Source organism: Chaetodon auriga, chromosome 1, assembly GCF_051107435.1.
Source record: "Chaetodon auriga isolate fChaAug3 chromosome 1, fChaAug3.hap1, whole genome shotgun sequence".
In the NCBI taxonomy this organism is placed as follows: Eukaryota; Metazoa; Chordata; class Actinopteri; order Chaetodontiformes; family Chaetodontidae; genus Chaetodon; species Chaetodon auriga.
The window spans coordinates 20,108,997-20,132,842 of NC_135074.1; the positions used below are offsets into that span (position 1 = coordinate 20,108,997).

The 23,846-nt window shown below is 42.0% G+C and overlaps 2 protein-coding genes across 3 annotated transcripts in view; both read right to left on the minus strand.

Annotated features, from left to right (window-relative positions):
• tub (TUB bipartite transcription factor) overlaps positions 1 to 9,416 on the minus strand; it is a 42,852-nt gene extending 33,436 nt beyond the window's left edge. The window contains exon 1 of one of the 2 annotated variants that reach the window (XM_076728833.1): positions 9,126 to 9,416. In XM_076728833.1, coding sequence (XP_076584948.1) covers positions 9,126 to 9,181 — 56 coding nt within the window. In that variant the 5' untranslated portion in view covers positions 9,182 to 9,416. The remainder of the gene's footprint in view (positions 1 to 9,125) is intronic. The other variant, XM_076728824.1, reaches the window with a different exon arrangement.
• Positions 9,417 to 12,128: 2,712 nt separating this feature from the next.
• The window catches only part of rras2 (RAS related 2), a 28,392-nt gene continuing 16,674 nt past the window's right edge, over positions 12,129 to 23,846 (minus strand). Inside the window, exons 2-6 of the mRNA XM_076728864.1 lie at positions 17,942 to 18,029; positions 17,644 to 17,746; positions 15,979 to 16,087; positions 14,515 to 14,633; positions 12,129 to 14,177 (exon numbers count right to left, since the gene is read on the minus strand). Of these exons, the coding sequence (XP_076584979.1) occupies positions 14,090 to 14,177; positions 14,515 to 14,633; positions 15,979 to 16,087; positions 17,644 to 17,746; positions 17,942 to 18,029 (507 nt within the window). The 3' untranslated portion in view covers positions 12,129 to 14,089. The remainder of the gene's footprint in view (positions 14,178 to 14,514; positions 14,634 to 15,978; positions 16,088 to 17,643; positions 17,747 to 17,941; positions 18,030 to 23,846) is intronic.

Sequence of the window (23,846 nt, forward strand, 5' to 3'; positions counted from 1 at the left end):
CTCAGCACAGACTGGAGGCAGGAGGCTGTGGTGCATACCAAACATACAGTTTTTTACATATGAGACAAATGATCTCCCCGTAAAAACTTCATTAAGAATAAACTGTCAATAAATCTCAAATGTCTGAACAAGAAAATAACAGAACTACTGATGGAAAAAATGAACATTCACTTGCCCAGTGACTGCTCTGCTATCACACATCGGATTCATAATATGAAATTAAATGTGGCCAGCTGTGTTCATCTTGGTAAATGGGGAAAGGAAAAGGGTCCTCATTTAGACAAGGTCATATAAAGAGGAAGCGCTCTGCAGTACAGTATTTGTCATCACTTCTTAATGCTTTTTTTCTTGGAGTAGTCATCTGTAAGGAACAAGGGCACAGCTGGGTTGTCACGCTGCTCCAGACTCTTGATCCAAAGGCACACCTGCTGCTGAAAGGGTCGTTCAACTCAAATCCACTTTGATGTGGAGAATCAACAATGTACAACAAAGCATGGAGGCTACAAGCAATGTCATGCCACTCATACGTATAGTGATTATGATTTCTGAACAGGAGTGATGCGATTCCTTTCAGAAAACTGCCTTTGCAAGTCTGAAAGTAGAGGATTTGGTAAGAAATGGCAGGCTGAGAAGAAAATCACCTTTAATGATGGCATGAAATGAAAAACCTTGATTTCACATCAGCTGGTGCAGATTTGAAAATGAAAAATCTTTCCACTGACTGGCATTTAATATATTTGATGATTTTCACAGCAGGCTCTTTTCTTTCCACCAAATTCGAAAGCATTTGAGTCGTGTGTGATGCTATTATGTGCAGACGTTTCTGCTGCCTTTGAAAAACCTTGGACGTAGAGACAAAGCCCACTCAAAATTCAAGGCTGCTTGTAAGTCACGCCTGCCAACAAGCCGGGAACAAGTGCAATCATTAGGGATTGACAATAAGGCACTAATATCCATTTCTTGTCACAGCAGATATGCAATACTAAGAAACTCATGAAGTCTTGGAAGACTGGCCTCACAAACACCTCTCCACCTCTAAACTGCATCTGTCAGCACTTCAAACGTCATCTCATAATCATCAAGTGTCACTGGAGGACATTTAAAAGGCTCTGTCCTCGACTGCGGGGCTGATTGTCCTGTTTCTCATTTGCATCTGAAATGTACGTAAAGAGAACGACAAAAATAACAATTCTTTATTACAATTTTAACAACGGCTTTTTGTGTTTGCTTGTTGGACACACATACATCATCTGCATCCCATGATATCGAGCACCAGGCCTTCAATCAATGCCATCAATAACCACCTGAGTGCAATTTAATCAGACGATAAGCTGGCAAATCTGCTGGGACGCCGACTGGATTTATTCTGTTTGAAGTTATAAAAGTGTATCCATTTAATTTATATTTGAAAAACAGATATTTGAATAATATATAAAGAGAATGTATACACATGTTGGACTGTCACATTTTTCTTTTGTTTACAATCAATCATGAATTTCAGTAGGACCATTAATTTCTGCACAAGGGAAGGATTGCTTCAATAGCTTTAAAGCTAACTGCTCCGTTCCCAAAGACATTAATATTAGAACAATTAGAACAATTACTGGGGCTTTTTCAGCAAAACAGCAGAAAACAAAGAATCATTAATCATACTCATTTTAAGGAATACATAAGTAATGACTTTTAATTTTAAAGTGACTTTTTTGTTCCTTTAAAAATGGTTGCACTACCACAGAAAGAACTGACTGTGTGCTTACAATGAGTGCCAGCAAATGGAAATGAGCATCTCATCTAGAAATCACCAAAACTGCCAGTTCTCCTCCAGCCTGCCAACATCGCCACCACAGCAGACACCGGTCACTCTCCCCCCCCCCCCCCCTCACAGCACAGAGGGAGATGTCAGAGAGGAAGCTTCTCCACCTCTGCACCTGATGTCAGTTCCTACGTGTCGGCAACATTATAAGAGATGCAGCTTCAAACCACAGAGGCAGGTCAGCAGGCTGACAGGCGGGCTGCCTTTCTGCCATGACACCCTCACAAACTCCCTCTGATCTCCACCTGAAAAATCTTTGAGCTTCGCCTCAGTGGATCCTGAAGCACCAAACCCCTTTCCCTCCTTACCTCACATCTGCTCACTAAACTCACCTCTATCTGTCCACTATTTATTGTCTTGTCTGGCTTTGTTGCTAAACGATGTTCCCAATGAAACAAGTGGCTTTGTGTCCAAAATGTATGCTAAGAGGCTGTGCAATGATTTTACCAAATAATGTCATTTTGTAGAAATAAGTATATTTTATCAGAAATAAATATGTTTTTATGTACTATGATAAACATATATGTATGCATGCATATGTTAGTATATTTTATATCATTCAAAAATACATAGAAAATCTGGCATCGGGTATAAATCAGTATTCACATCATGTACTCTGTTCTCTACCATATAATACTGCTATACTACAAAATCTACATTCAGTTGCAGGTCTGGTCATTATCTCTCTTGATAATATTTTAGAAAAAGAAAACTGTAGAGGAGCTTAGCATTGTCAGGCCAGCCTGCAAACCAGACAAATCTGTGAGCTCATGTTTAGTTCCAGCGATGCCAAGCTATTAGTTCAGCTATCAGGTATTTGTTTTGCGTTTGCGCTAACTTTTGCTACAGGTTTATGTCTCTGTGACAGGTGATGTGGACAGTTCAAGTAAACGCCAGCTCCTCTGCTTCTGATAACCAAAGACCATTTCTATGGAAACATGTGACATTCAGTTTTTGCAGTTTCTTTGCTTAATACCCTGATGGAAGACACACAGAGAGGTGTAACGCACTGAAATCTCTCACAACCTGACCATGGTTGCTGCTGCTACAAATCATCTCAGGCATTGCTAAAACAAAAGGTGTAGCAGCACAGATAAAAGCCTAAAGGCGTTGTTTGGTACCTTGCTTTTTCTACTTGTGGTTACTACAGAAACAGGTAGACAGTTACTACAGAAACAGGTAGACAGTGACAAAGCTATGAAATGCATAATGACTGTGGTGCAGCGGGAGGGTAATTGAGAGTTAGGAGGTCAGATGAGCAAGACATGACAGGCCACATCACCAGAAACTATGACGGGTAGGAAGCTGCATTTTCTTGAGCTTAGTTTAGCTTATTTTTGTTCACAGTTCTCTTAAGATGTGTCATGCCAGGGAGCTGAATCCTCTAAAGTCAATCGGGGTAAGGTTTGTGGACAGGCTCTCACATTAGGCGGACTGGATGTTCTGACACTGTCTGGACATAGCTGTGACTTCAGCTGCTCTCCTGCACTGCACTGTAGCAGCCATATAGACAACTGTAGCTCAAGCCTTCTTTTCCAGGCTCATCTCTCCCATAATGCTGTGCAAGAGTCGTCGCTGCAATCCAAAACCTAAATTTCTACTTGCACAGACACAGCACTAAAACAAATCAAATTTTATATAACTCACTTGTTTCACTTATATTAAGGCTTAAACTTGTGCATAATTATGGACATGGCTGCTTTGAGTGACAAGCAACCAGGCTTCATTCAACCCCCCTCGGCTCCACCCACACTCCACCTGTGCCAAATGTTGGATTAGCCGGGAGTTTAGCAGAGCCAGAGACTGCCAAGATGATGACGGCCGGATCCACCAACACTGAGCTTCACAGTGGTGAAATCAGAGGTTATGTCCAGGTTTTATAGAGTCCACGGTCTGGAGGTGTATTTCCGGCTGTACAAACACTGCTGAATGATCATAGAAATATTGGGAATAATACAGGAAAACTGCAGGCAACAGTGCCTTTCTATGATCGTCTCGCTCTTCTGCGACTGCTACTTGTCACTTTGATCCTGAAGCTGACACTACTCCATAGAGTATATAGACTACAATAAAGTAAAGAATTGAGTATTTATAGTATGTAATTCCATATCTGTCTGCTTCAGCGCCATGGATTTATCAACACACAGCACAGTTAGGTTATTAATATTTCAAAGCCATGATTGGGGACATTCTAACTTATACAAAGCTCAGTCAGATAAAGGATTAACAAATCAGGCAGACTAGACAAACAAATTCAACTAAAGAACCCGTGTGTCCCGGCCCTCTTTGGTTGGAAAACACACATTTAGAAACAACAATTTCTGTTGTTCAGTCCATCTGTCAGTTTGTCTGATATGTTAATTCAGAGCAGAATCTCTCTCCAAACTCAGATCAGTTCAGACTGTCATGACAACCACATTCAACTTTTTCTCTCCACTCTGCATCTGGCCCACTCTCATCTCTGATGTTTCTATTTTCTTGACCAGGAAAATGTAGTTTCTTACATCATGGAGGAAAACAGTTTCTTTGCATGGAGACAGAAGAATCGGTCTCAGACATTTTGTTTGGTTTTGTGCAGTGTCCAGCTAAGGTACATGTTTTTTTTGTTTTTTTTTTGTTGTGACTCATTTTAATGCCACCCACAATGGCCCCAGACACACAATGGATTCCCACTTCAGGAGCTTGGTATGTAGCTGATGACCAGTGTTAGAAATACACTGACAACATACCCTCTAACAGGTTACAGCTTATGTAAGGCAATTGAGCGTATACACATACACACACTGTCAAGTTGCTGTGCCAATTCACACCTGCATCACAAGCTGAACCGACACGAGCACACCTCAGATCAACCCATCTAATGTGAAGCCAGAGTCACACATAGTAGTTATTCAGAAGTGTAAAACAATATTCCATGAAAGCACAATTTATTGAAGCTTCTAGCTGCATGCCTAAATCAACGGTTGAATGTCTTATAGTCAGGAGATCATTCCAGTGTCTTCACGAAGCTGCACAGATTCCAAACGAGCACAGCTGAAATTCAAAGACAATAACACAGACTTGACAACATGGCCACTGAGCAAACAATGCAAAGCCTCCCAACAAACACAGACTGAAACTACTTCCATACCAAGCCAGCAAAGTCTAGAAGCACTGAATGCATCGCAACATCACAACAGTAGGGCAATTGTGCATAGATGAGAACATTTTCTTTTCACAGCTCAGCTGGTTAAACCCTCTGAGCTTCATATTCACCTACACGGTTTTAATACAGCTGACCTCACAGTTTTGCGCTTCTCATTTATATACATACTTCTGTTGTGAAACAGCTGAACCGGTGTAAAACAGTGCTTTGGTCGCTGCTCACAAAGAACACCTGTTAACTACACTTTCCTGCATTGAAACGTGGATCAAATCGCTAATTTCTGACAACGAAGACAAAATCAATATAAATCCAGGTGCTGTATGATCAGCATTTTAAAATAAGTCATCACAGACAGAAAGTTTAAGTTCATTGCTGCACAGCCCTCGATGGTGTCTTTGTTTTCCAAGAAGTTCAGTTTTTTTTCATCCTTCTTAAAACGCCAGATCAGTGTTTTCAGTTTCATCCACTTAACAGACTGAAAAGCTGAGGTTTTTGGCCATAAAAAATGCCAGCGTAGTGTAAATGAACGGCCAAAGCAGAGTGACACAGAGACTGTGAGAAAAGATGTTCTCTTACATTTATGCAGATGGAATAGTCCACTGTGTCGCTCTCAGCTGTCTGTCACATAAATCACTGGCCGGAGTGGCATCAGCACAAGCCTGCAGCCTTTATGTGAAACCAAAACTAGTGAGGAGATTCACTTTTTTTTTCTCTTCTCTTTGACACTTAAAGTTCCAAACAAAGAGTAAATCCTCCATCTTGGTGGAGACATGGCAGGCAGGAAATAAACAAGACTCAGGAGAAATGAGCTTTTGAAGTTTCATTTGATTTCCTTCTGCAATATCATCCTGCAGACGAGCAGGGATGTTTCTAATTGATGGAGGGTTTGTGACATATCGCATTTTATAATACCCACAGTTAGGCCTCAGGTGTCTTTAATCATCAGGTCCCATGACGAAGCATGAGAAATTAAGGAGAAACTTACTATGCACAAGTTCCACAGCTTCCTCTCTTTTTACCCGTTTATCCAATGCGGTTTGATGGGGGGAACACAATGTACACGAGGACATTAATACAAACATTTGTCTTTGATTAGAAACAGAGAACCTGTGCTGAGCTCTACAGGCTCTCAATTGTATCTTGTCAGCCCACCTTGGCCCTCCATCTCTAGGCTACAGTGTTTACTGAGTGGGTGCCAGGAGGACACAGTGTGATTGAACATATATTGCAGGTACAAGTACAAACAGGCTGTGCCATGAATTACAATGCCTGCAAAAACACATAAGTAAGACATTGCTATACTCAAAACTGTCAGAGAGGCTTTGAGCATGAATAGGCTTATTCATGTTAGATCACTCTCTGCAGATCATCCAGGGTCAAAAGAAAACAGGAAACAACAAGTATTCAGATTGGGCTCGAGTAAGGCCAGGACCGATTACTGATTCATTCAAGATTTGAGCTTTACTTTCAAAGTTTCATTATGATCAAGTTTTGTTTACAAAGTTCGACAAGGGACTTGTTTTCCAGCTTTAGTAAAGCCAAAGAGCATCCAGTTTCTAATGCTTAACTGGCAACTATCAGCAGAAATAACACAATTTACTGTCAAACCTCATCAGCTGTTGCTAATTCCATGAGCTAGCCAAACCGCTAAATGAAACCAGGCTAATAAACTCACTGTGTTTGGCAGTACTCATAACACTGAGTTAGCAGATAGCTCCTGTTCAGGAGAGTTCTGGGTCTGTCTCATCTACTGTGTGACATCTCAAACAGGCTGTGGTTGAAATCCACAAATTTGACTTTTAGCAATTTAATATCTCTGACATGCACACTGACATCATTGCTGTCATAACAGAACAACCGCTTTTGAAAAACAGGACAAATTGTAAACGACTACAATGGCTGAGTTCACCACTGTTTGACTTCAAGGCCCTGAACACCCAACGGCGTTCTCACCTATTCTAGCTAATCTGCTCAGGTGGATGTCAGGTGGAGCTATGCTGGAATTACAGAACATGAGGCCGCCAAAGTTCAACCAATAACAAAGGTAAAGCTAACAGGTGCTACTAAACTAATAAGAGGGTCAGAGAAGCACAGCCTGCACACCCACACAGTCCTGAGATGAGGTTTAATCAGGCAAAATAAGCGAAGACAGCTGTGTGGGTGGACCAGAGGTGTCCACAGCCTTTAATGTGTCAGGGTAATAGTCATCATGGATATTGCTTTGGGGCCCTGTATGGAGAAACAGACGTGTGTGTGTGTGTGTGTGTGTCTGTGTGTGTGTGTGTGTGTGTGTGTGTCTGTATTTCAGCCTGTATGTACTCACCCTCCAATTTAAGTGCTACCTCATGCAGAAGAGATGCCATTTTTCTCATTTTCACTCCTGCCCCTCAGAGAGTCTGTGCACGTCATTGGAAACCTAACTGCTCTTTGTCAAGAATCTGCATCTGTGCATCTCTTTTTTACGTCCCTACATATTACAGATTGGCTGCCAGAGGCGAGAGACAGGAAAGAATGATTGAGCTTCCAGCCTGGAAATTAGAATTCTTCTCTCATGTCACATTGCATTTTGTGTGTGTTAGTGTAGAGAAGTGACCTAAATTTGACCCCTGAAGCGTGTCACGTTAACATCACAGTTCAGTCTGTGTCAGATTGATTTTGGACATGACAAAGAGTTCGTAAATCTCTCTGAATGGTCAGTTCTAACTTGGCCTCCTCCAGTATGACTGTCAATCTGTTGAAGCAGGACATTAGCAGAGAGGATGCTTATGTCACACCCAAAACAATCTGCTCACTTGTATGAGGAAAAAACTGGGATGTGAATCTTAAACTTAAGTTAATGGTTTTCTGAAGGAATAATATTCTATGATGTTTCTGTACAAGCAAACAACACTCCTCATTTAGTGCACACACCCTGGCAACTCTTAACGGCCTTGAAGTGGCTGCACACAGTAAACATTATTTAGCACTGTGAGATATCTTAGGACTCTAAGAGACCACTGGCTCTGGCAGCAGTCTCTTGGGAAGTCCAAGCACAGATTCGGAATACCAATTATACTGTGTGAGCCAACACATACAGTGTACAGTGTCAGAGTAAAACCTCCTCTCCTGATACAGCAACAGTATCTCCAACCATGCATTGTAGTCCAAATTGTTGGCCGAGTATGACTAAGGAAGAATTGGTTTTGGCTGCATTATACTATCCATGATTCTACATACTTGAGTGTACTTTAAGAACAGTTCCTCCGTGTTCAAGTCATTTTCTCTAGTCATGGCCATTCAAACACACTGACTCATTCACACTTATGTCTGACATTGTGTGGATGACATCACACACTCGCAAAATGGACATTTTGTTCATTGACGTTACTTATTCATGAAATGCAAATGTGTCACAAATCACTCCTCGCAAAACAATCCTCCGCCTGCTCATATTTTCAAAGCCGTCTCCAAAAAGAAAAAAAAAAAAATTTGCATTCAGAACGGCAGCTACTGTCAAGCTGAGGACCACCATGGCCGGGGTGGTTTTATCATCTATGCTCTGTGTTCGCACTCCACACGCCTGCTTTAATTTGTATTAAAATGTGAGGTTTTGATCCCAGTCAGCACTGCTGAGACACAGCCTGCCAACTTCCTGCCTAATGAGTCCAGGTCTGTGATTGAAGCAGCGTTTAGGTTGTACACACAGATAGTCTCACCACTGTGCTGATGATTTGAAGTCTATACAGTAATTAAACATTGTCAAATATCCAGCATGTAAAACTTTTAGTATAAAATGTGAAGTGATCAATGGATAGATGGATTAACCTATTGAGTATGATGGTACTGACTGCAGCAGCACCATGAGGAACATAAACACTCGTTGCTTTGGGAATGTTTTGGTGATGGTGGGCTGTCTAGGAGGAGGTCTGTGGACACACCATGGACGTTAAAACAGAGGGGAACCCACACTTCTGCCAGCAGACACAATATGATGCTTAAGCTACTTAATACACTCTCTCATTTCCAAATCCGCTGCACCTGTCAACTAATTACGCAGGGGAGGGGGCTCCCACCGAGCTGCAGCCTCAAGCTTCACAACATCGGCCTAGGATGACAACACAAACGAAGACTAAGAGCAAAACTAGCGTTTTACCACGTCCCCTTCCCGTGATGGCAAATCTGGCTTACCTGTCATAACTCCATCTACTGTAGGACATGCTCCTGTTGCTGCTGACTCCCTCCATGTCTCCGGCGAACTGGAAGGACTGGACGAGGGATGGCGAGAAATAAAATCGTAAACGCGTCTCTCTCCGTCTCCTTTATCTCACTAATGCAAACACGTACTAAAGGAATCGCCGTGGAGTGAATGAGCAGAGAGGCTGTGCGGAGCCAGACGCTCTCTTATGGGCTATACCACTACAGAGAGGGGAGCGCGAGCCGTCAGCCCGCGGTGCACGCGCGGATGCTGTTTATTTATTTATTTATTTATTTATTTATTTATTTGCTCGTTTGTTTGTTTTTGTTTGTTTCGTTTTTCAATCACGCGGACCTGCAACGCCGATTAATTTTGCTGACGAACTCCTGAAAGAGAGGGTGTCAATTGCCAGACAGACTGATTAAACAAGCCGAATCAATGGATGAAAGTGTGATTTTTTTTATTTTCATTATTGGCATGTGATGACTGCTTCATAGCCAACAGCAAACACTGAACATTTTCAATCACATGCTGATCAATGCATGAAGGCTGATAGTAGCTATGCTATAGCTCTCTCTCTCTCTCTCTCTCTCTCTCTCTCTCTCTCTCTCTCTCTCTCTCTCTCTCTCTCTCTCATACACACACAGTTCAGGTCTTCTATTCTTCAAATGCTGAATATACTTGGATGAGCATATGTGCACTCTCTAATTTCCCGTTGAATGTCATTTAATGCAAATTAGAGTTGGTCAGATTTTCCTGTTTTTCACAGGATCAGGCACAGCTCATGCATGCAAGCTCAGACTGCTGCTTCTCTAAGGTCATGAAGTGGATGTCTGCACAGCTGCAATTTTGTGCAAACATGGAGATGCTTTAATACAAGCTATCATTAGGTGAACCAATCCAGAGAGAAAAGGTGGAAATGAGGGGAAAAGGCATGCAGGAAACCCTCTTGTGCTTTCATTTCAATACTGTGAACCCCATATCTGCAATCTAATGTCTTTCACTGAAGCCAGTGAATGAACATAAAGGATGCTGGAGCTGTGGAGGTGCTTCAACCTTCCCACACTTATCTCATTTTCTCTTCTATATTATGTTATGTCGTTACCGCAGCCACGGCTGGAGGGCACCTGAATTCCTCTAATGAATACATTTTCTATGATTTGATGAACATTATATATGATTTTGAAAATCTTGAGAATTAAGTCCAGTCATGACAAGCCAACACAGGCTGCGTACGCTCACAAAACAATGGCCTGTATACCAGTGATAGAACATAAATCTTACTGATTGACATGCTGATAATGATGAGTGCATAGGCATTGTTTGTATCTCCTTTACACTTAATCATCATCACTACAGGCCAGATGATATCTTCATACCCACAAGACAACGTTCACTGAAACAGGAGTCTGTCGCAGATACAGCTGGATTCAGTGTCTGCAGGCAACATTTGATTGTACAAAAGTTGCAAATGCACACGGTCCTCTATATAAAGCACTTTTCTAAATGCAAAATCAGTCACATAGGATTAAAAGCATGTCACAGCTGTAGAGAGGAGTGATCTGCTCTGTCAGAGAAAGACAGGCGCATACAGAGAAGCCCTATTTTCACAGGGAGGGTGGCTGTCAAAATTGCACATATTGTAAGGGATAACTGGGACATTACTCAGAGCGATGACGGCCTTTGTGATGTGTTTACTGAACCATCTGAGTGAGTTTTAGACATTCACCTACAATAAAAGAGAGTAGTCAGGATTTACTATTAATGGCTTGATGAAAATGAGGTGAATCTTATGCTTCAGACCTCATAGTCTAGGTCTCAAACAGTCAGACAGTGCTCTCCGCCACCATTGTGTGAGCTTTTCCTTCAGTAGAGACTTGCAGAAACACCTCGCTACAAGTCTTTATGGTGCATGCTCTTCTTTTAATTCGTCACCCATCTGCGTGTGTCCATGTTATGTGTTCTTGTCTTTCAACCCCTAGTGGTTCCAGCATTTAATGACAGTTCCTTAGTCAAAACAACCCCCTTGTGGTCAAATGTGTGCATGCATGTTTTGGCTTCACCTTGATGTAGGTACATACAGTATGTGTGAATTACACGGCTTGTTGGTTAAGGTTCATCGTGGGTCAAGTCGCCTTGAGGAAGGCAAGTGTTAGACACTTGTTAGACATCCACTTGAAAGCATGAATTTTTTCTCTTTATGAACACTCACAGTAATATTGTGCTGATGTAATGCAATGTCTGCATTTTGTAAGCATTTTGATATCATTTTTATCAAACTCTGTAGCTCCTGGGGGGATTAATGAATCAGTATCTGTTAGTAACGTCAGTAATCAGACTGCATGTGTATTTTCAGTGTCCACTGTTGCTCTCAGAGGCTTCAACTTGGGAGAAGCAGAGAGACTATAGGTGGGCACTGTAGTTTGAGGCTAAGGCCAACATGGAGCAGAACACACACACACACACACACACACACACACACACACACACACACACACACACACATATGTATATATATATATATATATATATATATATATATACACACACACACACACACACACATATATATATATATATATATATATATATATATATATAAACTTCTGCTGTGATTTGGTGCTACATAAATAAAACTGATACAGTAGACCTATGATTTAGTCGCCATATTCAACAATACAGTCAAAAGTCTTTCAGAAATACCAATAAATGGGGTCCCAAAATAAAAATAAAATAGAACAGTTTATGTGCAACTTACACCCAAGTAGATGAAAGCAGATCTGGACTAACCAACGAGACTGTCAAAAGATGGTCCAAATATGTGATCAAATCCAGTATTTCACAAAGTCCTGATTAGATCCAGTTGGAGTCATGCTGTGAACAACAATGGGATCCTGCATCACAGATGGACTTTAGTGTTAAAGCCACTGACACAAGGCTCAGTGTGTAAGACTGTGCAGCTTTTTGAAGCTAAAAGAAAGATTCTCTACCCCATCTGGCTCAATGACAGATTTTATTTTAGCACCAAAAGCTACACACAGGGCAAAAGACACGGATATGGAAGAAAAAGAAACAAAAACAGGATGATTTGGGTGTACACTAGGATTTGCAAGAAGATGGGAAGTGGGTATTTCAAATCTCAGTGATTATAATATTCATTCGTGTGGTTTAAAGCTCCCAGAATCGTTTCTAAAACCCTCTCCCACCTGACCTGGCGTGTCACACTCTGAGCTGGTGGTGGACACCTCAAGATAAATATTTTCTCTGTTACTAAGCCCCAATAAGAAAAAAAAACAAAACATTCTTGGTCACATCTGGGTGAAGAGTCCAATTTAGAGAATTTGGGCCAACAGTCATCTTCAGTTTAAGATCATCAAGAGAATTAAATATTCCTCTTTACATATACACACAGCTGTGCTGTGCATGTGTATTCACTTATAAACATATAAAAATACTTGTCAACTAGTTTGATAAGAAAATAATGTATAAAAGTAGAGTAGAAACATTTAATCAAGTCCATTACTTCCATCATCTGATTTTCTTTTTGTTTATATTACAAGATGATGATATGAAAAACAAACTGCAGTACTTCATTTGTATGCCTGAACAGAAGTACAGAGGTGGAAAGGGAAGGCAGAAGAGTATTCTGTGTCTGTGGCGATGATAGCTCCACAGGTGGCAGGTCCGCTGAGTTCATGTCCCATTGGAGAACGGCTGTTTTACGATGTGCGTCTTCCACTTGTCCTGGTTTTCCAGCTGACAAATCATTGGGGGGGAAAAAAGAGTTTTGGAACAGAATAATTCAAGGACACGAAACAAATACATTGCCACTGTGTTATTGGAATGATATAACAGTTATTTGATCTAAATTGTAGACGAGGTGTTTGACAGAGAAGATGCATTACACTGGAATGATCTGAACCGAACGGAGCTCTGAAAGCTTCTGGATTTGCAACAGATGGATTAGTTAACATCACTTGTTGAAAGTTGAATAGAGAGGATACAGCGTCCAGTGTTTGGAGCGGAAATCATTTAGTTGTCAAAGATACACAATGCGCTACCGATAAATTTATCTACTGCTTCTTAGAAATCTGAAACAATCCAATTTTGACTGAATCGCCACCTTTGAGGAAGGAAATTCTGCCAAAATCTGCTACTTTCGGTACACTGAGGAGATGGCGTGGGATAAGAACCCTTCAATCTATAAGACTTTTAAAACATCGATTACAGTAGACTCTTCATATTTGGCAAGTGAGATGAAAGCAGAAACCACAGACAAAGTAAAGAATCCACTGCAGAATGGCAAAAAGTTCTATCATTGTAGCTTTAAGGGCTGTCTAGGCATTATATTTATATACATACTTATATATTCACTTTCATATATGTAAAACCAAACTCAACCTCACACACTGTACTGTGGTGATTTAATGGGTCATTAGAAATACACTTTGAAAATCACAACAAATGTCACATATGTACAGCAGATTAGCACATGGGAGTAAAGGTGGATATGGCACAACATACACAAAGCTTCATAAGATAATCTCTCTGCTCTGGTCAGACACTGGAAACTAAAGAAACTCATTAACATTCTGGATATATAGTTTTCATTCAATCTCGGTAGCAAGTACAAATGTCACTACAAGGCAAGAGAAGTCCTTCAGAGTACAAAACATTAATTTGTCAGGCTGATTTAGAAGGCAATGTTTAGTGTTGGGACTCTCTCGTGTGAATTAGATTACGGCTGAAGGTAGAGTGGTGTTAAAATTTGGCATTGTCAGTTGTCCATAGTGATGTCCTGGGGACAGCAGTTCCTGGTCCAAGTATCTCAGAAAAGGCTGTCTGAAGTCATGCACGTGGAGAAGGCAGCGGTCAGTCATCCACTGAGGATGTGATGTCAGGCAGAGTGGGTGGGGTGGTAGAGAGTAGCTGCATGAGTTACAGTGATAAGGCCGACTCAGACGATCACACAATGACAGCCGCTCTTGTCTTTCTCTTTCCTTGTAGGTTCTGGCGATGGTGGACATTCCTGTTCTTGGAATTTCCTGGGAGTTGGGAAGAAACTATCATGAGACACTGGACAGTGTACTGCATCTTTTTCTTTAAAAAAAAACAACACAAACAAGAAAAGGAAAAGCCGCATGATGTCTTCTATTTAAAATATCAAGTCTGACTGTTGTTCAATGAGTGAGTGTGAAACGGGGAATGACATGCGACAGAGGTCCCTGTCTGCACGTCAAAGTAGCAATTCAGGGTCAATGTATGTGCAACATGTACAAAACCTTCGCTGTAAATCTGAATTTTATCGGAATTATTAACAGTCATTAAAGGAGTGGATGGTAATCTTTTGAGCCACTGAACGCTCCTTTATAAATGACCTACCTGATTACTCTAACCAGCTCGTGGAAAGCCTGGTCTACGTTCATACGGATTTTGGCTGAAGCCTCCATATATGTGACCTTCAGTTGTCTGGCCAGCTGCTGGCCCTCTTCCTGGGTTACCTGAGGCAAAAGGAAGAGGAGAATAATGACGGGCTCACACTTGAATGTAAATTGAGGTCCAGCTCTTGTAGAAACATTTCCCACAACCCCTCTAAACAAAGCATGTTTTTATGAAGCGCTGATATCATCTCCTGACAGGAAGAGATGAAGCTAAGTGAAGTTAAGTGGAAACAGATGTCATATAAATGTAAAATGTGAGGTTGAGAGGTAACGTATGCTGTTTGTGCACACAGTCATCTTTAATGTAGGTTACAAACAGTGGCTGAACTGAATCTGGACTAAATGTTATGGTGAAAGTCAAAGTGGGCCTCTGACTAAACAAGTGTCCACGCGTTAAATCCGATCGTTGAAGGCTTCCTGTTGACCTTAAAACGTAAAACGTTGTTAGAAGAACTTTCTTATTTTCCAGTGTAGCTTATTTTCTCACAAACACATTTTTTGTATACATGCATTCATTTTCTAATTTCTCAAGAGTAAACTCACTACACACTCAAATTAGTCTGTGTGTATCTGGGGCACAGCTGGAATCTGCCTCCACACGCTTCTTTAAACAGCTGTGCAAATTATCTGGACCCCAAAAATCCAGAAAGTAATTATGTCCAAAGCTAAACTATATTCCTCTTATAACAATAGACCAGTGAACAAATAACGTCAAATAGTGACCAACTTTTGAAGAAGTTGATGTTTAATGGCTATCAGTGATATGAGGAACATGTACTAATGTGTTCGTCAGATTGATTGAAGTTCAAAAAATCTATTCAGGGTTAATATACCATTACTTAAAGTGTTATTATGTCTTATGTTTAGGCTCCTATCACAGAGCTACCATCAAGCTAAGCAGGAAATGTGTAGTACATTATTATCTCTAATGCTTTCAGATATGATGTCTCTAGCATCTACACCTCTCAAATTAATAGAATAAATAAGAATTAATACACAAGCTCATATCCCATGAGGCCTTAAATGCTGGTTTCAGTGACTAAAACCCATTGATTCAAGACACGTGCCTGTAAGGCTCCGTTTCACCATAAGGGGGCGGTGTGGCTTCACTGCAGGAAGTGACGAGCCACTGCATACCAACAGCCAGAAAATTCATCATTTCATCACACTCCCTTTTCTCTCCATCCATCCTCCCCTCCTGACACCACCGTCTCTGCAGCCGCTCTATTATTCTTTCACTCACATCCTGTTGTATCTTAGCAGCTAGCTGCAGCTGCAACGCTTGCTTCCACTTTCAAATATGCAAATGTGACTCCTCCAGACTGGCTGATATTATCTCTACAGATGATCAGGGGACATGTTTGTCAGTCAGCGGGTTCAGATCTCTGCCATCGGTTGGACTTACTTGTCTCTGTAGTTCCAGGTCTGCTTTATTTCCTACAAGGATCATGGGGAATTCATCTCTGTCTTTCACTCGGAGAATTTGTCTTTGGAATTTGTAGATTTCTTCAAAGCTGTAAAACATATCACGCTGTGTTATGAGGTGTTGTCTGCGCAAACAGGTTATGTAATGTTTTTACATATATTCATCTAAAAATACACGTGCACCCGAGCAAATGAACCCCACCCACACAGACAAATTCATCACCCAGAAGTTGGGGTCATCACCACTGTGTATCAGACTGAAGGGGTGAGCATGTCAGCAGAAGGAAGCAAGAGGAAAAAGTCAACCACATTTACTACAAAACATAAAAATATCTTTGGTATTTGTGAGGCTCTGTGCACTGACCTGACTGCCGTCCCACTATAATACAAATGACATGTGCACTTTTTCAACCAAACAGTAAATAAAAATGTCAGTCTGGAGGGGAAAAGGAGGCATAATGCAACCACAAAGCCAGGACAGCATTCGAGCCACGAGCCCACAGACAGCTTGGTGAGCACATAGTAAATCTGGAAAGACTTGACTAATATAAATGGAGGAAGGAAAGACTGTTTACAATATAAACATTGGGAGGGGGCTGTGGGTGGGGGCAGGGGAATGCAGCTGACTGCACTGCTGGGCAGGGACACAAAGACAGGGAGGATGGGGTGTGACAGGCTGACTACATGAAGAATACTAAACAGTGGAATCTGAAACATAGTTAAAAGGTGACATAAGTTCTGATAAATCACACAGCAGTAAAATCACAGAACATTTGGACCCTTTTTAATCGAGCTTTCACAATTTTCAAGAAATCAAACCTAATTTTGATACTATTTGTGGCTGGTATTTGCTCTGCAGAAGACAATTACAGTATTTACACAGTAAATTTCTCTCTATATAGCAGTTTTTACTGCTCTTAGCGGTCGTGGCATCATTCTCGTGCTGCATTCAGACCATAAGAAAATACATGCATGTAATCCATTGCCATTTGATCTCATTGATAACAGCCTCACTGTATTCTGTCCACTCTATTTACTTACTTAAAACAACCTGAGTGTGTTTGGTTGTGCTGTAAACAGACACACCAGTTGCTTTTCTGTGGTGGCTCCATCAAAGTAGCAGCTGGAGGAGCTGCAGCCTTGAATCGCACAGGTGTCACTACATCAAGCAGCACTGAAACCTTAAGCATCCACGCTGTTTGATAGTATCATATACTGTACTTGTATATTCTGTATTGGCTTGTTCCACAAGCAAGTTGATGTTTGCACTGAGTGAAAATCTCCAACACAAGTTTTATGTGACTGCGCCATCACATCAAGTGGAAACATTCTAGATATGAGCTTTAAATAGAAGCTAAGGTGCACGAATAAGTGAATTCAAGAGAACAGGATGAGGGAGGAAGCATTGAGAACAAAAGAAAATGACAACAAGAACAACAGCGAGAGGCTCCGGAAGTAGCCTACAAGCAGCAACAATTGAGAGTATCGGTGCAAGATTTATGGTTTTAGTAGAGCGAGAGGCAGAGGGGGGGAGAAAGAGAGTGAGTGTGTAATTGTGAACAGTAAACAGAGGCGTGCAAACAGAAAGAAGGAGGTGAAGAGAAGCGAGCGTGTGAGTTCGCACATGACGAGAACTGTCACTCACCTTCCTCTGTCAGTGACTGAGAAGACGAGCAGGAAGCCCTCCCCTGTCCTCATGTATTGTTCTCTCATGGCTCCAAACTCTTCCTGTCCAGCCGTGTCGAGGACTGGAGAGAGCGCACACACACACACACATCGACACAAATCACACACGCACAATAACTTGCAGCAAAACAGACCTTTGCAATCAATTCCTCGAGTACAATGCAACAGAAACATGCACATAGCACAGACGTGTGTCTTGTGTGTGTGTGTGTGTGTGTGTGTGTGTATTTGTTGTTTGTTCAGCAAAGCGCACTTACTGTCGAGCCTGGCCGCCCTTTCGTCAATCACACACTGCTTGGTGTAGGAGTCCTCAATCGTGGGGTCATAGTCAGTGACAAAGTACGACTGCAGGACAAAAGAGAGAGGAGAAACTGAGAATATGTCTGGGGTCTATACATGATGTCAGGTTGAGACACAAACTGTGTCCCTGTTACGTACTAACTGTGCGCAGTATTCACTTTGTACTGATCTCTGAGAACAATGTGTTTTACTGTTTTATACTACCAGGAGGCAAACATCAAACGGTGCCGATTACACTTAAAAAAGCAAAAGGCAACTAAATGTTTTCCAAAAGTTTATTACTATTATTTTTTTTCTTGAGGTGTTCTTGGAGTTGATTCTCTGCCATCCATAATTAATTTTTTTGCAGCTGCGAGCAGCTCTTCTATTTCCTTTGTGCATGGCACGGGGTGTGAACGGTGTCCATCGACAGCTGACTCAAAAATCAAAAAGCTTTTAGTCTGCTGCACTACATACAACGCAGTGCATTTAACATAGTTATTCTTCAACACGTCACTGTCCATCCTGGAATCTTGCTCGGAATGAGTGTGTACTGCAGACCAGAGAGCAAACAGCCACTCTGTCCTTGTGTTTTTGGTTGAAACAGCCTCGCCGACCTCTGCCTTTACTACCAGCCTGCAGACAGGAGGCAAACACAGCGTCTGCAGACACTTGCACAGAAAAATGCCCTCACACAACAACCTCTGCTTGGGTTTCGGCAGCAGGCTGGGCTTTCATGCTAATAACACATTTACAAGACGTTCCCTCAGTTGCAGCAGTCGCACCGCTCACTCCTGAAGGCTTTGATTCTTTCATTCTGGGCCCAATATCTGGTCTCCTAGTAACCCAAACTGGAAGGGTGGGGCCGGGGGGCAGGGAACCGGGAGGAGGAGGAGGAGTCATGCATTTTTTACATTTTTCCCATGTTTTGTAGTTCTCTCTGTCCTCGGGGACCAGTTAAGTGGTGACAGCTGAGGGGAGTGCTCCAGGGCTGTCAAACCAACACCCTAAAACATGAGCGATCACCAGAACTCAAATCCAGACACGATTCGCTCTCGTTCTGACAACGAGCTAAATTAAACTTTTACAGTTACAGTCATGTTGTTTGTGTGTGGGGCTGTGTTGTTTCACACTGTAACACAGGCCTCGCGTATCCGCTGTTCTTTGCCTGCCAGGGACACAAGAGAGCGCTTGCATTATGTGTAATGAATGTCACATCTCATCTGACGGAGTAAAACACAGACTGCAGATGCAGCTCAGACAAAAAAAAAAAAAGCAGCAGCCAAATCACTTCCTTAATTCAGACTAGAGCCCGACTGATACGTCTGCATGATCAATACCATCGACCGATTTCAGCTTATGACAGATATCCGTATGGATTTATGTGCTGGCTGATGAGTAACACGTAATTGAGGTAATTTAGAAGCTGTGTCACCATTTCTGACTTCAAGCAACAATTCATTATCTTCATTATTGATTCATTTTCTCCATTAGCTGTTTCGTCTGTAAAATGTCAGAAAGTGAGAAAAATGATTGTTATATATAAACAATGGTTAGATGTGCTTCTGTGGTTTATGTGTTTCATTTGCTTTCTACTCTATTGGAAATTAGTTTCAGGATCAGCTTGTTATGTTTGTGTGCAGCACTTTGTAATGTGGGCTTCGAAAAGTGCTCTATAAATAAAGATGATTATTATTACTTTCACACAGCCCAAGGTGATGGATTCAAATTGTTTGCTTTATTTAACTAACAGTGCAAAATCCAGAACTATTAACAATCATATATGCAAAGAGAGACATCAAGTCCTCTGATTTGAGCGGGTGGAACATGCAAATGTTTGCCATATTTGCCTGAAAAGCAAATAAATTGATTACGCTTTCTCAAAATAGCTCTATGATTGACTAATTCTTGCAGCTGTATCAGCATTACATACTGTTTTCCAAAAGGCACTGACTGACTCTATCCTGGCCCAGATGTATGTGATCGAAAACATTTGTGTTAAGCGATTTTTTTTAATGCTCAAATATCAAAATCAATAATGGCCTCCAGTGGTCTAATATGTGAATGTTTATAATTCCAGCTCCTGTATCCTCTGCATCCAGATTCTGTCTTCTCACCTGCAGCTCTCTGTCGCTGCAGGTAGTCTCTCCCTTTCACTCGCCTGTCGCTCTGCAGCATGCAAGTATGTCGGCCTGTGTCACATCCACTCGCCACTGTTCAATAATTCATCAGTATTACTGTGTATCCTAGAACGTGCTTCACTGCACTGCACTGCCAGTGTGCCTTCAGATGACCAGACAGAGACAGAGAGAGAGGGGAAAAAAAAAAAAAAAAAGCTGCTTGTGTTTCTTGTCCCTCCCACCACCACCACCACCACCACCCCTCTCCCCGCCATAGCTTCAGCACGTGACCCCGGCTTCCCGTCAACCTCTTATTCCTATTCTGTCAACCTCGGGCAGCCGCATTGAGCACCGCACTCCTCCGGTTATTCCTCCCCTCCCTCCACATGCATGGGCAGTGTAGCTGCTGAGCTCTGTTCTGCCTGAGCTGATTCTCTGAGAGCCGTTCCCCGTGATAGATGAGGCTGTTTTGCAGTGCCAGCAGTGCCAGAGCCAGCACTAACAGGGCTGTAGCTCGGCCTGGCTTCAGCTGGGCGGCGATAGAGCGATGGGCTAGGTGAGGGAGTGCACCATGACTCAGGAGGACTACCAATAACTGTGTGACATAAGCCAGCCTGAGTCATGTCCAGTAATATGACCTATAAATCCATGACCTCATCATATGTAACAGGCCCATCAAGCAGAATGAATCAGGCTGTATGAGTCAAGAAGAGCTGCTCCTGACCCACAAGGTACTACTACATCCAACTAGGGCCGGGCATCAAACCTCAGCACCGCTTCACCGCCGGCTAGTGTGTGTCAAGTTTCAAAAACAGTTTCTACACATTCTTTCATCAGGTATTTCTTGATTTAAGTCATAACTTTGCCCATCTGCTATGTTTTTATGTGGCGATTAATAGACTGAATGCAAGCAGGAATAAGTACAAAGAATACAATGATGAACAAATAATGGATAAATGACTGAAGGACCAAAGGACCATCGGAGCAGATCGAGCGTGATATCTTAAAGAAATGTGTTAATTAGTGGAAACACAAAAGAACAAAAGGATGAAATCTTTTGGGATTAAACACTGAAATTCATTAAAGTTGCTGTTCAACAGCTGAGAGGGACTGGAAGTCGTTCAATATTCTAACTTCCTCATTTTTAGCGGATTATAGCTGTTTTATACAAGTAACTGATTAGTTGCTTAGAGTGACATCTTCAGTGGTGTTGTCTTGTTTGGTCAAACGTCCAAAACCCAAAGATGTGTTCAGTTTATAATGATATAAAATGGAGGGGGGAAAGAAAATCCTCACATTTGAGAAGCTGAGACCAGAGAATCCCTGAATTACTCATCATACTGAGATAAATGAGGAAAAAATGCGGATGATATCCAGCATGTTTTTAAGATAAGCTGTGACGTCAGTGTTCTCGCTGTTATCTGCCAAACTACATCACAGGTATGTACGGAGGGGACAGACGGCGTCCTGCACGGATTTCCATGAAAACACTGGACGGCTGTCATGAGGAGACAGCTGACGCTAACAGTGGGTCCAACAGTTCAATTCTTAAAGTGTGAGTGTAGTTTGGACTGTACACACACACACAAACACACACACACACACTCCAACACACAGAGATGGTCCACAGTGGCTTGTGTGCAAGAGATCTTTAAACATTCACCACTAAATGTCCTCCTCTCAGATAAATTATCTAACTGCAGCGCAAGCTACTGAGGCATTTACAGCAGAAGTGGTCTGCAGCAGCTTTGCAAAGCTGAGGTAAATTACTATTTAAACAGAGCCAACTTGCTGTATAACACTTTGTACTTTGCATGGAGTATGGAATGATGCTAAAAAAAACCTGAGAACAAGCTCAAGCTCCACTTAGGCAATCATTAGGCCAGTGCTGACATGACCACCATCCAGGGCGTGTGTATCTGTGAGCTGTAAAACCAGGATTATTAACATCCTTGGATTTTCTGCTCGGCAGCAAAGTCAAGTTTCCTTAAAGCGGACGATCAACCCAAGATGTCCCAACTTGACAGCGCACAAGGAAAGCAGTGCACTGTACAAAGAAGCGAAACTGATCGATGGTTAGAAATAAAGATAACACGAGGAAACAAAAGCCTGCAGAACCGAGCTGCAGTCCAGTTTAGATGCTGGTGGCAAGGTGGGTCAGGCCGCACTCGGCCCCGGTCAGCTCAGCAGGAAGGAAACTCCACCTCTGCAGCAGGCAGCTGGCTGGGGCCGAGCCTTGGGGCGGTGGTGATGTCACAGACGACATGTTCCCCACCCACCTAACTTAAGTCCAAACCTGTCACTCAGTTCCCCTCCAGCATTCCAGCCATACATCCCAGCCCTCCACCCACGCACAGCACATGCACGCTCACACCAGGAAAACATTAGAGGCCTGTTTTCACCGTGAACACAGGGCCGGTGGATGAGGCTCAGCTGCAGCTTTTTATGGCGGGCTGGTCTGTATCTGGATGCTTTGTGAAACACAGACGTACGAATGAGTCAAGAAACTAGAAGCGGAACTGATGATTATTTTCATTATCGATTTATCGTCTTGATTATTAGATTGATCTGCTGACCAAAAGGCCACAAAAAAAGCAGAAAAAGCAAATACATACACCAAAAAGCTGATGTCTTATCAGAAGATTTTGTCCAGGCAACAGTCAGTAGCCAAAACTAATTCAACTGACAAATAAAATGCAATATAGAGCAGCAAGTCATCACATTTGAACCAGGAAGTATTCAGCATTTCTGCTTGAGAGATGACTTAAACAACAAGTGATCAATGATCAAATTTCTTGAATGGATGGATGTGAAGAATACTTTAAGAAAATTAGCCATGCTTTGTACAAAGAAGTGACTACCATCAGTGAAGAAGATGGCTAGAATTGGACAAATCATTGCCAAATGAGAAATCAGCGTGGAGGTGTATTTGTCTTCTAAACAGCCTCGCTGTTCAATATACAAACGCTGAATATATAAATCCATTTGTTTCAAGCACCTGGTCAGGTTTCTTTTGAGCTGACTGCTCCTCAGTCGAGACATAAAGCAATAAATCCTGTCTCTTGCCTCAAGGAAAGCAAGAATGGCTGATATGTGTAGGCGTGTAATGAACATCATGCTTGCACTATGCACCCACTTCCTCTCCACACAAACAGCTTTACGAACACTAAATATAGATCCTTTTCCATCTCCTGTCAGTTATCCTACTTGTTTGGTTAGAGCCACCTCTTTTACTGTTAACCAATAGAGCGTCATTAACTGCAAAGAGCACAAAAACCTCAGGCGATTAATTACCAAAAACACGCTGCACCTACACAGATGAGGGGAGATTGCGCCAGCCTACTAGATTGTCATAATGAGAGGGAATGCTGAGGTAAAACAAATAGTCATCAACACGGTTAGGAGTTAATTACCTTCTGCATATGGCCCGATGCCCTATGAGAATTCACAGACCTTGACTTGAAAATCATCAGCCGTAGTTACTCTTTAATTAAAGGAAAATGTAGAATGAACGCCATTAAATTGTGTTATTCTAGGAAAAATTCTGCATGCATGTGCAGATTTATAATATTCCCCAACCTCCTCATTCCTCGCACCAACACACCACAGCCTACACTTTTTTTTTTTGCGAAAGCCAATGCATGCCACAAGAGATTTTGTAATATGGAATTGTGGGAGTAGGATCTATCCATCTATCTATCGACCCTCACCCTAACCCAGCAATCCCCAAACCGTTCACACTTAAACGCACTCATTTTGTGCA